Source organism: Catharus ustulatus, chromosome 13 (assembly GCF_009819885.2).
Source record: "Catharus ustulatus isolate bCatUst1 chromosome 13, bCatUst1.pri.v2, whole genome shotgun sequence".
NCBI classification, from domain to species: domain Eukaryota; kingdom Metazoa; phylum Chordata; class Aves; order Passeriformes; family Turdidae; genus Catharus; species Catharus ustulatus.
This window is the reverse complement of record NC_046233.1, coordinates 18104579-18116843: the sequence shown is the minus strand read 5'-3', so window position 1 is coordinate 18116843 and position 12265 is coordinate 18104579. Positions and strand designations below refer to the sequence as shown.

Sequence of the window (12265 nt, the reverse complement as noted above, 5' to 3'; positions counted from 1 at the left end):
TTTCACAGCCATCCAAACCCCCAGCTCTGCAGACAGCCAAGCCAGGGACACCTGTCCTGACACTGTTACACTGAATGCCAAACCAGCACAGAACACATTCCTTCTCTCACCTCCACATTTTCATACAACACCTGAGCTCCTGAAATGGATCACCTTCCATCCTGACCTTTAGGCCACTCTGACATTCCACTAATAAGAGCCATAGCCTAGGACTGATGAGCACGAGGATCCACTATTATGTTTGGTCTCAGCACTGTAAGATCTTATACACCCAAGGAACTTTTTTTTATTTTTTCGTAAGGCTCAAATATTTGCTAACCACTCCAGGTAGAAAATAAACACTCTAACAGGAATGTTGGTAATTCCTCTCCTAGCACTATTCCAAAATATTTTAATTTATTACAAGCCAAAAGATATTTAAACAAGTATCATTATTTATCATCTAAAATACACACATACATCCACAAGTTTATGAACAAAACAAAATAAAAAAATCCATTCACCACCCAAAAGATGAGTGCTTGGACTACCCAGCACTGCAAAAACACCAGCTGCTGAAGCACAGCAAGTCAAAAGGTATGGAAAATGAGCCACAAATGTTCCAGGCCTGGCTGGGATAGAGTTAATTTTCTTCTTCACAGCTGTTACAGTGCTGTGTTCTGGGTTTAGGATGGGAATGATGTTGTTAACCCACTGCTGGCTTAGTTGCTGCTGAGTAGTGCTTGCCCCAAGCAAGGAGTTCAGAGTTTCCCAGGCTATGCCAGGTAGGAGCTGCATAAGGAGCTGGGTGGGAGAAGAGCCAGGACAGCTGATCTAAACTGGCCAAAGGGACATTCCATAGCACAGGACATCGTGCCCAGCAGAGAAACTGGGGGGACTTGGCCAGGAGCTGTGAATCACTGGGCAGAGACAGGCTGAGCATCACTCAGCAGCAAGACTGGGCTTCACTTGGTTTTCCTGGTTTTTTATTCCTTCCTCTCTCTCCTCTTTTACTATTATTAATATAATTAGCATAATTATAATATTTTACTTTGTTTCAATTAAACTGTTCTTATCTCCACCCATTGGTACTTGGCTGCCAACTGGGGTTAAACCACCACAACAAACCAGAATGAATATTGCTATTTTTATTTCTAAAAGCAGCAAAGAATTATCAATGATGGGTTTGAAGTAAAACATTTCGAGTGTAATTTGAAAAAAATAAACTGTGTGCTTTTCATCCAGCCACTCACTGATGTTTAGGCCACAATTACTCTACCCAAGGCAGCTCTGGTTTCTTCAGAAACTGGCTGTAAACTTCAAAATGCTCCCAAGGGCAAAAGGCAAGTGAGACTCAAGTAAGAACGTGCTATTTCCATGAAAAGAAATACAGCAGGACTAGAAACATGCAGAGGAGTGTGATGAAGCAGAAGAGTGTTCACACAAGGAGAAATTAAAACAATTAGGACTGTTCTGCCTAAGAAAGAAAAAATTATTGTTAAGATAAAGCTTTATTGGAAATCATTTTAAAGAATCACCATTCTTCAAAACTGCACACACCAACACTTTCCCTGTACTCCTAGGATGCAAAGCTGACACCAGTATTCTCTGGGAAAACTGAGGATTTAACCACACCTCTTGTGGCAAAACCAGATGTGAGAATTTCTGTTCTTCCAAAAATACAAGCTGCTGCCCTGCACGCTGGCAATGAAAAGACTGTGGGGAAGTAGGAGCAGAAAAGCAATGAGGTGAATGTTAATTTTCTTTAATGGTTCCATTTGAAAACCAAAGGCAGATCTTTCACTTTTCTACAGAAAAGAAGATACAAAGAAAGAGACAATGCTCAACATCTCTCTTATTTGTTCAGTGTATGTCATTAGACACTTTGAGCTCCAGGTAACCTGCAAGGAACCTTCTCTTGACAGCACAGCAGTCTCTGTTCTGAGCCACAATGGTGCTCTTTTTGTTCCCCTTTCAGAATCACAGGGGAGAAACACAGGATCTTAAAGACATGAGATTTATGCACATAATCAGACAAATGGATGAAGTTCACCCCACCTGGAACACTTCTGCACAAACAGATTTAGAAATGCTCAGCAGAACATGGACTGAGCCTTCACTCACCTCCCACTCCTTGGCATATCTCATGACGATCCCTCTGCACTCTTTGTTGTAAGCTTCAATCCCCATCTTTGCCACATCCTCTGGCCCTTTAATGCCCAAAGTCTTGTCAATCTCATATTCCTGGGAGCATGGGAAACAACCAAACAAAACATCCTGTTATCAAAAGCTTTCAGGATTTCCCTGGATAGTTTTTTTGTGTCCTATACATTCTAATGAGGCTCAGGGGCCTCCTTTAACCTTTTGAGATTTCATGAGAGCTGCACCTGAACTAGGCAGGGATTTCAAAGGCTCACCCTGGCATGACTGTTTCTTTAGTATCTTTTCAAAAATTTAACAAAAAAAAGGTTTCTGAGAAATGCACCAAATAAATGCAGGTTCACAGCAATGAAGAGAGTGCAGGTGATCAGTAGGAAACTCCTGAACTTGAACTCACCGCACACAAAAGCCAGAGATACACACTGGACAAGAACTTAATTTCTCTTTTAGCGACAATGCCAGGTATAACAGCAATAGAAAAGTGAGTGATAAGCAGGGAACAACTGGGAAAGAGAAACCAACAGAAGTATCTGCAGGCAAATTCATGGCACATACCACAGGGAGGCCGTGGCAATCCCAGCCAAACCTTCTGTCAACATGAAAACCACTCTGGTGAGCAAATCTGGTCACGATGTCTTTGATGGTCCCTGCAAGAATGTGGCCATAGTGGGGGAGCCCCGTGGCAAACGGGGGGCCGTCGTAGAAGTTAAACCTACAACACAAAACATTCCTCATTAAAGCAACAACTGAGCAGCAGATTCCCAGGGTGGCTCTATTTCACTACTTGTGTTTCACTAGGAAAATATCCATTCCCTCTTCTTCCATGATCAGCCAGCACAGGTGCCATGCTGGCAGTGGGACTGAAGGGAACATTCTAACTTGTTCAGTTCCTGCCACTGCCAGTTCTCCCAGGATTCCCATGGAACACCCCAGCACAGTGCTCCACAGCTCCACAATGGGAAGAGTTCTTTGCTTACCTCCCTATTTCTCTTACAAACCCACCAGGCAGGAAATTACAGGTCTATTAAAACAGTTTGAACACTCCTGATTTTTCACCAAGTGAAAAATAAAGGGACAGCAGCATGAGCCAGGCCTGCTGCTGGCAAAGGGAGCAGCTGCTGTTTACAGAACCAAGGAAAAACAAAGAGTAATTACAGCCAAGCCAACCCTGCACTGCCACACACAGTGGCACTCACAGCTTTTAACAGATTCTTACCTAGGTCTGTTCTTTGATTGTTTCAGGCATTCCTTAAAACAATTAAGTTCTTTCCAGAGCAACAATATCTTCTCTTCCTCATTTGGAAAATTTATGTTTTCTGGAACTTGTTGAACCATTCTTTCCCAACAAGGATCAAGAAGAGAAAAATACATATTGAACAGAAGTGAGAAAAAATAACTCCACAAATACAACTTATATCTTTCAAATCTGTATCACCAAGCCAAAACTCAGTTTTCCAAAGAGCCTGATTCACTGCAGGCATGGAAGCAAGCACTCCATTCTAAAAAAAGGTTAATTTTGAGTGACTGGCACCAAAGTTTTGGAACAGGAAAAGGATTCTCCATTCATCCAACAACGATTATTCCCTTCTTTATCGTGTTTTTATTTCTGTTTCCCAGAGAAAACAATCAAAGCGTAAACCATTTTTTGGCTACAGGTTTGGGGTTTTTTCTTCAGGAAAAACTTCCAAGTTAAAAGTGACCCCTTAGCACCAGTTTGTATCAGAGTTTCACTTTAAACTACTGAAGAATAGGCTCGTTTTCACTGTACATTTATTCACATTGTTTAGATGCTTAAAAGAGCATTTTCCATCAGGCTATGCCAGCAATCTCAGATGCCCCAGAAAGCAGCCAGACTGCAAAGAGCACAGTTGAAAAACACTACAAAAATGAACATGAGTTTTATAAGCACATTAAAACTAAGCCCCAGCAGGCCACATCCACACTCTGTAAGCAACACAGGAAAGAGGAATTCTCAACATAATTAGGAACACACAACAGTTGCCTGGTTCCAGACCTGCTGTGATAGAAAGGGGTCAGATTTCAATAAAAAGCCACAGCAAGAACTGAAAGCTCTGGGGAATAAGGGTGTTTTAAGAGAGCAGTTCCCTAAAGAAAATTGGTTATGAAGGTTGTAATAGATGATGTCACAGAATAAAAGAGTCCTTCCACCTCTCACTTTAGTGCTGCTGCTCCTGAGCACACTTACACCAGAAGCAGCTACCACAGCATTAGAAAATTACAAGTAACAGCACTTTACTGAGGTTTATAAATACTAACCATAAAGCAGCAGCAAAGGCAAATGCATGAAGACAATGCTTCCAGTTACAGCTGAAGTTCCAAAACATTTGCTTAAATGGAACACAGAAGAGCACAAAAATTGCCAGCTCAAGGATTGAACCCCTATGAAAAAGCATGCTACAGACAAATGCCACCACTTTTGTACTCATGACAAATAATTCTCTCCACTAATAAAGCCAAATTGTCCTTTATCATTATCATATTAGTGTAATTGAAAAATACCACAACCTGGTGCACAGGCTACAGAGCATTTGGAGGGGAAATCAGGGGCTGACAAGGAACACATGGCCATGGCCTGGATGTATTTTAGAAAGGTAAGAACCAGCCTGAGCACAGTGAGTTACTCTACATACAACTTGCAGGAGAGTTTTCACCATTCTGCCTTGAAGCACTGATCAGGCTGTGTCATTTCACAGTGATTTGATCACAGAGACAAGGGGAATAATAAAATAATTCAGCCTTACAGCTTTCATTTCCCACAAGCCTGCTGACCTGAGGTTTAAGGATCTGCATGTTCTGTTCAGCTCAAGCTCAGCCCTCCCAAATTAGTGGTAACTGCCAAGGGTTTGGAGACTGGCCAGCTGCCAGGTGTGTAACTGAACAAAGTAGAGGCAGGCTGGGCTTTGGGGTGTGCCTGTGACCGGGCTGTGGAGGCTGCTCATGGATCACAGACTCCCTGCATAAATCACAGAGTCACTGTGGGCCCATCCTCCAACTGGAGCACTGCACGGGCACAGCAGTGTCCAGTAACCACAGGGCACAAATCCATCCACACTCAGCAATATCACAAGTTTATTGTGTGACAAGCAGTGGGGAAAAATACCATTGGGAATTTTTTCCCAAGTTACAAACCAGAATTTTAAACAGACTGACTTAAAAGGCAAAAGCACATTGAAAACCTCACCACAGCTCAACCTCAGCTGAGGAAAAAGAAACTAAGAACTAACAGTTTTATAGACAGAGGTATGAATATCTCTATAGCACAAAAAAAAATCATTATAAGCAGTTTAGGTATTTTACATCACAAAATAATCAAGGATAACTTCATTACTTTGAACATAGACTGAACAAAAACATCACAAACCTTATTACAGAAATTATAGAGAGAAATCTAATAAAATCACACTTTCAGACAACACTTCACATTTACAGAGATCAGGGGTCCCTATTCATTTTCTGCTGACAAGAAGTGTTAAGGACAATGCACCACTAAGCAAGGTTTTATTAAGTACACTCACTTTTCTAGAGGATAACAACATTCACTAGCAAAGCTGTCAAAGTTTGGAGATTGTATTACAGCAGTCTGAGACTTAAGATGAGCTTCTTATCTACAAGAAAAAAAAATGCATTAAAACCATAAAGTCAAATTCACATGTGCTTTTCAAAATATTAACTTTTCAAAAGTCAATAAAAATTCAATTAAAACACCACTACGAATGAAGCAAACCCATACTTGAGAGATATTGTTGTCCTTTCCACGCAACAGATATGATGAAAATAAAGTGGATTTCAAGATATTAATCATTTTGTTGATGAGTAACTGTAAGTATAAAGAGACAGGATGAACTAAAGGTGTAAAAAAGGTTTCTGATTTCCAGGGGTGTGTGATCAGTCTCTTACTCTTGTTCCAGTCACCTTCTCCCACAAACTATTCTGTAAAAGACCAAAGCCCCTCCAAAGGCTAGGACCTCCTTTCTCCACCTACAGCTGCCTTCTCCAAAGTTAAACAATGCTGTTTTCCATACACACCATTTCTGCCCTTTTGGGTACTGTCTAAACTGTTCACCTGATAATCAAAATTCTCCATTTCTAGAAGGGATGGAAACAATCAAGTTTAAAACAAGAGGAAGGATGGATGGAAACACAATGCTGAAATACAGAACAAACACTGCTTCTGAAAATCTTGTGCTAGTGTATTACACAGGGAATAAAGCTGCAACAGTAGCCCAGCTGTCCCCCTGCAAGGCTTTCCTTTAATATTGAAAAGCCAATTAAAACATTGCTAAAGCAACAACCACACTCATCAATGAGTGCTGTCTTTAGATACAAAAACTTCATGCTATGTGAGAGCCCAGTTTTACACTGCATCTTGTGACAGCTTATGAAATTTTTGTTGTCATATTATCTTGATTTAAAATGTAACATATCATTGTGAAAAGAAGAAATCTAAGTTATCTTGAAACAACTCTGAATTATGTCTTTTTAATAAAAACTCAGAAACCAGTGTCAGCTGAGTTACTGAACACTGCTTTTATGTGACAACTAAATTCTACTACCTGACAGCTGCTTTCTAAGCATGTCACCACCAAACCGAATAAAAATATTTATAAAAATGCAGTTTCCAAAAGGCTCCCGGGATCCAGAAGCCAAGGTTTGCTGAAGATATCAAAGTCACCGCAGTTGCAGCAGTAAAAAAGGGAGCATTCATCAAACCCCGCCCCCATTAACAGGATGCTGAAGGGAATGCTTATGACATACTACACGTTGTAAGGGACCTTAAGTTCTTTGTATAAACCAAGACTTGCTAAGTATTAAGCCCTGCAATAAGGAATTTGGCTAACCTTTAATAAACACCTGCTGTAAGTAACCCCTAAATTGCAGAAAAAGCGAAGAATCTGTACAGCACCCAGGAGTAAAACACACAAGTGAACGTGACGCTGTACGCACGGAACACGAGCTAATAACGCCAAACGCCGCAGGGGAGCTGCCAGCCCGGCCGGACCCCGCTGCCGCGGTGACAGCACAGGCACTGCGGGCCACGAGCCGCCGCTTTCCCGGGACAGCCTAAAGGTGCCGCCCAGCACCGGCTCCCCCGCCAAGGCCCCGACACGCCGCTGGAGCCGCCCCGCCCTCACGTCTCGGAGCCGCCCGCCGTCCGCATGAGCCAACCCCGGGCGGCAGGGCCGTGAGGGGGCAGTGAGGGGCCGAGGGTCCGGCCGAACCATGCCCGCCCCGCTCACCTCCGTCCCGCCATGATGCAATCGCACCCGGCGCAGCATGGCCGGAAACACCGCCGGCGCCACGGCCAATCAGCGCGCGGCTCTCAGCTGTGGGACAAAGAAGCTTTGTAAGACGTCCTCCCATTGGCTGCGAGCTCTCCTGGGGCGGCGCGTCACGGCGGCGCAAGGCAGCTCGGGAAACTCTTCCCACGCGCCCGCCCCGCGGCCCCTGATTGGGCGGGGCAGGGGCGGGGCCGAGAGTTCCCCTCACGGCCACGGGGAGAGCTCCTGAGGGCACGCGGGTGGCATGAGCCCGAACTGTGGGCCGGGGGCTGGCTTCAGCCGCGGGCCCCGAGCCCAAACCCGGGCAGGAGCTGTGCTGGGTGTCCTGGATAACCCATGCGGCTCCAACCCAGCGAGAGCAGAACACTGGGCTGCTCCCAGTAACTGGATACCAAGGGCCTCTACAAAACCCTTCTCGGGAGCTCGACCTCCATTAAAGGAATAGTCTTAAATATCTCAATATACCAATTCTTAAGGCTGCTACTTACAATAGAAGTCCCTCCTCGGCTGCTAAAAAAATAAAAGGAAAAAAAAAAAGGAAAAAAAAAATTGGTTTTTGGTTCCCCCATGTCAAAGGAAACTTAAGGGTTTGAAAAAAAAATATTGCTGGCTGGTAACCACTAAGAAATTACAAAACATTTCATGATACATTAAAATACATTTCCTCCACTCTTCCAGTGCTGAAAAGAGCTGTGAAAAGGCTCTAGACAGAGAAAAATAGAAGTGAGCCAGGAAGGTGAGGGAGGGAGATGGATGCTCTTCCCAGCCTGCACACCTGAACCCTGACCAGAACAGAGCATAGGCACAGATATTTCAGCTGCTTCCAGGTAATGATTTCAAATTACCCTAAAAACTTATTTACTAATGGAGATGTAGGTGCCAGTAAAGGTTTCAATAAAAGCTTTTGATTTTAATTTGCAGGACTGGGTACAGGATGAATTCACTGGTCTGTGCAGGGCAGTGTCAGTGTGTGGATTAGAGATAATCCAGATGTGAAGGGAGGCACATTAACTGGAATCCCTGCTTGCACAAAGTAGCACAAGACTCCTTTCTACACAAAATGTCCTACATCCTTCTATAAACAGCTAAAAGAAATGCAGACCCAATCTGCACAAACTCAGAGAAACAGAAGAGGAAATGGGAACTGAGGCTGAGCAGTGGACAGGAGAGCCCGGGTGCATGTGGTTGCCAGGACAGTCCCCTGTACAAACACAGAGTTCTGGGATGTTCTGTATCCAGGAGGGAAGTTTGGAATGGCAGAAGTTTATTCAAGCCACACTGCTGCCTAATACATCTGTGAAAAAGCCTGTGACAACTCAGGACGTGAATTCTACCACATGATGTGGCATTTCTTTACAAACACCCTGATGAACTCTGAAAGCGCTGCAGCCTCCCCCTGCTCTCACATTCCCTCACCTCTCAAAGGCTGCCGATTTTAGACAACTTTAGACAGCTGCTGCCTGCTCCCGTGCCAACTCCTTCCATTTTGGCCTTTAGTTTGTAAAACACACAAGTGATAACACCAGCTGAGTTTAAATGGAATAGCATATAATTCCTGAATGGCATTTGGAACAAGCACTCTCTATATCCTCTATAAATACACTCTAAAGCAGTGAGACAGACAAATGTTGGCAAATTGGTTTTGGCAACGTTAACTCCAACGTTAACTCTAGTTGGCCCAAATCCAGATTTTTACCTTGTCTCCCCCAGTATATTTTGTAGTTCTTTGCCCTTCACTGTTAAATTGTAATAAAATGTTACCTGCATGGGAGTTGTTGCCCTGGTTCACGCTCAGCTTGGGAGCATTTGGGCAACACTGATCTTATTTTTCATGAACAGACTGGCCATGAGGCAAGGGTCAACAGGGAAGTCAGTGTCACATTAGTTACATACAGGGCAAAAAAACCCCACCCAAAACAGAGTGGAAAATCAGGGGAAACTTGCAGTAGAGGCACCAATGCCCAGCACAAGTAACTGGGGCATTCCCCAAACTACAAAAATGAATGCCTCTGGTCTCATTTTTCACTCTATACCGATGAAAAAAACCACCGATTCAGCTGGAGAGGTTAAAGGGAAGAAAGAAAAAAAACCAAAAAAACACTGTGAAGCCTCAGGAGGGGACTCCCGTGGCGTGAAGCGGCTGAGGGGGAAGGCGCGGGCACCATTTTGTGGGACCCGCGGGAAGGTCACCGTTTCCCGGCGGTGGCACCGGCCGCAGCCTGGAGCTACAAAGGAAGGGTGGCCGCGGGCACTGGCACTGAGCGCCGCGGCTTCTCCGGCGTCCGGTGCCGGCCTCAGGCTTCCCCTTCTCCCTCCTCGCAGCCCCCGCAGCCATTTCGCCGCCTCCCCCCCCCAACAGTGCCCCTCACGGCTGGATTACGCGATTTGCGTAGCGCCACCGCAAGGGACGGGCGTCGTACGCAGTTTGCGTGGCGCCGCTGCAAGGGGCAGGCGGGCAACGGTGTTTGCGCGGGGAGCTGAGCGTAAATGGCTTTCGTGAATAGGGGATGAACAAAATGCGCTCGCCGCTCTGAGCCAAGCCAAAGCGCGCCCAAGGGGGGAAAGATCCCGGCACAACCCGGGAGAACTCGGGATAACACGGGAGATACGAGCACGGGGGCTGCGGTGACGCGAAGCCCCCGCGCTCCCCCGGTAAGGAGGGCGAAGTTTGGAGGGGACAGACCGGCTAAGGAGTGGCTGTGCTGCCCCGGCACCCCCCCGCGGCGCGGAGGCAGTTGGACTGAGCCGGAGGTGATAAGTAAGGGTTGCGCGGGAGCGCGCCGGCAGCGGGCGCGGGGCGGCGGGCGGTGCGCGCGCTCCCTGTGCGGTCCCTGAGCCTCGGCGCCCTCCCTTGCCTTCGCTCGCTTCGCTCCCGGGCCCTGCCCCGGCCCGCCGTGCCCGGCGCAGCGCTGACAGCCCGGCAGCGCCCGCCCGGGGAGTAGGCGAGACCATCTCCGAAGCGGCAGCTTGGAACCCGTCAAGCTGCCCCGCAGCCCGCAGCCGTTCAGCCAGGCTATGCGCTGCCAACGGGCTCCGCTCAAGAAAAAAACAGAGCGGATCGTGAAAAGGTAGAGGCGCCCGCAGAGGCCCCCGCAGGGCTCTTGGGAAGCGGCCGCTCAGCCCGGAGAGAAGCGGAGGACGCGCCGGAGAGGCGACGGCGCAGGAACAGCGCGGCGGGGGCGTCCCGGCGCCTCGGAGCATGTGAGAGGCCGGGGGGCCGCGATGCTGCGCCGCGCGGAGTTCATCGTGTGCCCGCCCTGGGAGCCCGCCCGCGGCGAGGGGGTGCCGGGGGGCGCCTCCCCGACGCCGCTGAAGGGCGGTGAGCCCCGGCGGGGCGGCAGCCGCTCCCGCTGGCCGCCCGGGCGGCGCGGGAGGGTCCCCGGCGGGGCGCGGAAGCTGCTGGGCAGCCGCACGCACAGCCACTTCCAGCACTACCAGCACCAGCAGCTGCAGCAGCAGCACTGCCGCGCCTTCCGCCGCTGCCACCGCCCGGCGCGGCCGCGGGTGCTGCTCTCCCTGCGGCCCGTCAATGTGCTGGGCCGGCGGGCGCCGGGCATGCGGGCGCCCCGCAACACCAACCAGTTCCTGATGCGAGAGAAGTACCAGCTCATGCACCTGCGCTCGGACTCGGTGGGCACCGAGAGCGGCGGGTCGGACTGCGAGATGGACCCGCTGGACATGGACTCGTACCTGGGGGTGCTGGAGAACGCCCGCGGGGCGCTGATGGAGTGCGCGGGGGAGCCCGGACCCGCCGCCCGCTCCCCGCCCGCCCGGGCCGGGGCCGGGGCCGGGGCTGGGGCGGCCGCGGGCTCCCCGCAGGAGGAGAGCCAGCCGTACTTCCCCTCGGAGGACGATGTGATCGAGAGCGAGCTCTTCATGGAGAGGGACTTCGACGAGTTCTGCAGCAGGATCGCCTGAGCCCCGGGCCGGGGGGGAAGCAGAACCTCGCTGGCTTGGAGCCTTTCTGCCTCGGAGGGAGGGGAGGTTTATTTATTTCTCAGCCATTCCTTTGCGTTTTTGTCAGGGGGGTTGGCTAATTTTACAGATGTGTGTGTGTAAACGGGGGGGAACCCCGGGCACCCCCCTTGTAAATAAAGTGAACTTTTCTGAAGGCGAGATGAAAGCGGATCGCGCTTTATGGTTTTTTGGGGGGTAGGGGGCGGGGACCGCAGGGAGAGCCAGAGCCGCCGTCGGGGGCAGTGGAGAGACCGGGAGGGAGGGAGGGCACGGGGAGTGACCGGGCAGGGGGGCGGTGACGGCCAAAGTCACGGCGGAAAAGTTTCACTGTGCCTCTCTGGCACTGGCCCGAATGTGGTTTAGGAGGGCAAAGCTGTTTAATGAAACCAGGGCCCGGCCGAGGAAGCGGCTCTGACACACGGACACGGAGCGAGCAGGGGGAGCAGCGTTTGGGGGTGGGCAGGAGCCGGAGAGCCACAACTCGGAACTCAGCAGCTCCGGGGTGCGAGCCCTGCCCGGCTCGGCCCGGCTCGGGCACAGGGGGCAGGGAAACAGCAAAGCCATGATCGGCCCTGCAGGTCTTTATTGACCTCCCCAGCTGGGGAATGCTGGGGTCCCACCCCGGCAACAGCTCCCATGGCTGTCCTGGCCTCCTGACAGCAGCTTTATTCCTGTTCTACCAACTACAGCAAAGGGAGAAATGTCTAGAGATTTAGATGGCCACCAGCTGAAACACTTCGCCAGAGCCAGTTAGGATTAAGTTTAAGTACCGTGCAGGGAGCAGATCTGATCAATATTAAACTCACTAACTCCCTGAAAAGGGAACGAGGAGGCATCAATTCCAGCTACAAAAGGTTAAAAATTACAAT

General features: G+C 48.9%; 1 protein-coding gene and 1 non-coding gene across 2 annotated transcripts in view; both read right to left on the bottom strand.

Moving 5' to 3' along the window:
- The window catches only part of IARS1 (isoleucyl-tRNA synthetase 1), a 97712-nt gene extending 90256 nt beyond the window's left edge, over positions 1 to 7456 (bottom strand). The window contains exons 1-5 of the mRNA XM_033071518.1: positions 7398 to 7456; positions 5676 to 5765; positions 3356 to 3475; positions 2695 to 2851; positions 2104 to 2223 (exon numbers count right to left, since the gene is read on the bottom strand). Of these exons, the coding sequence (XP_032927409.1) occupies positions 2104 to 2223; positions 2695 to 2851; positions 3356 to 3474 (396 nt within the window). The 5' untranslated portion in view covers position 3475; positions 5676 to 5765; positions 7398 to 7456. The remainder of the gene's footprint in view (positions 1 to 2103; positions 2224 to 2694; positions 2852 to 3355; positions 3476 to 5675; positions 5766 to 7397) is intronic.
- On the bottom strand, positions 5064 to 5196 carry LOC117002696. The gene has a single exon (XR_004419342.1). It is a non-coding gene; the product is annotated as a small nucleolar RNA SNORA84 (small nucleolar RNA).
- Positions 7457 to 12265: the final 4809 nt, after the last annotated feature.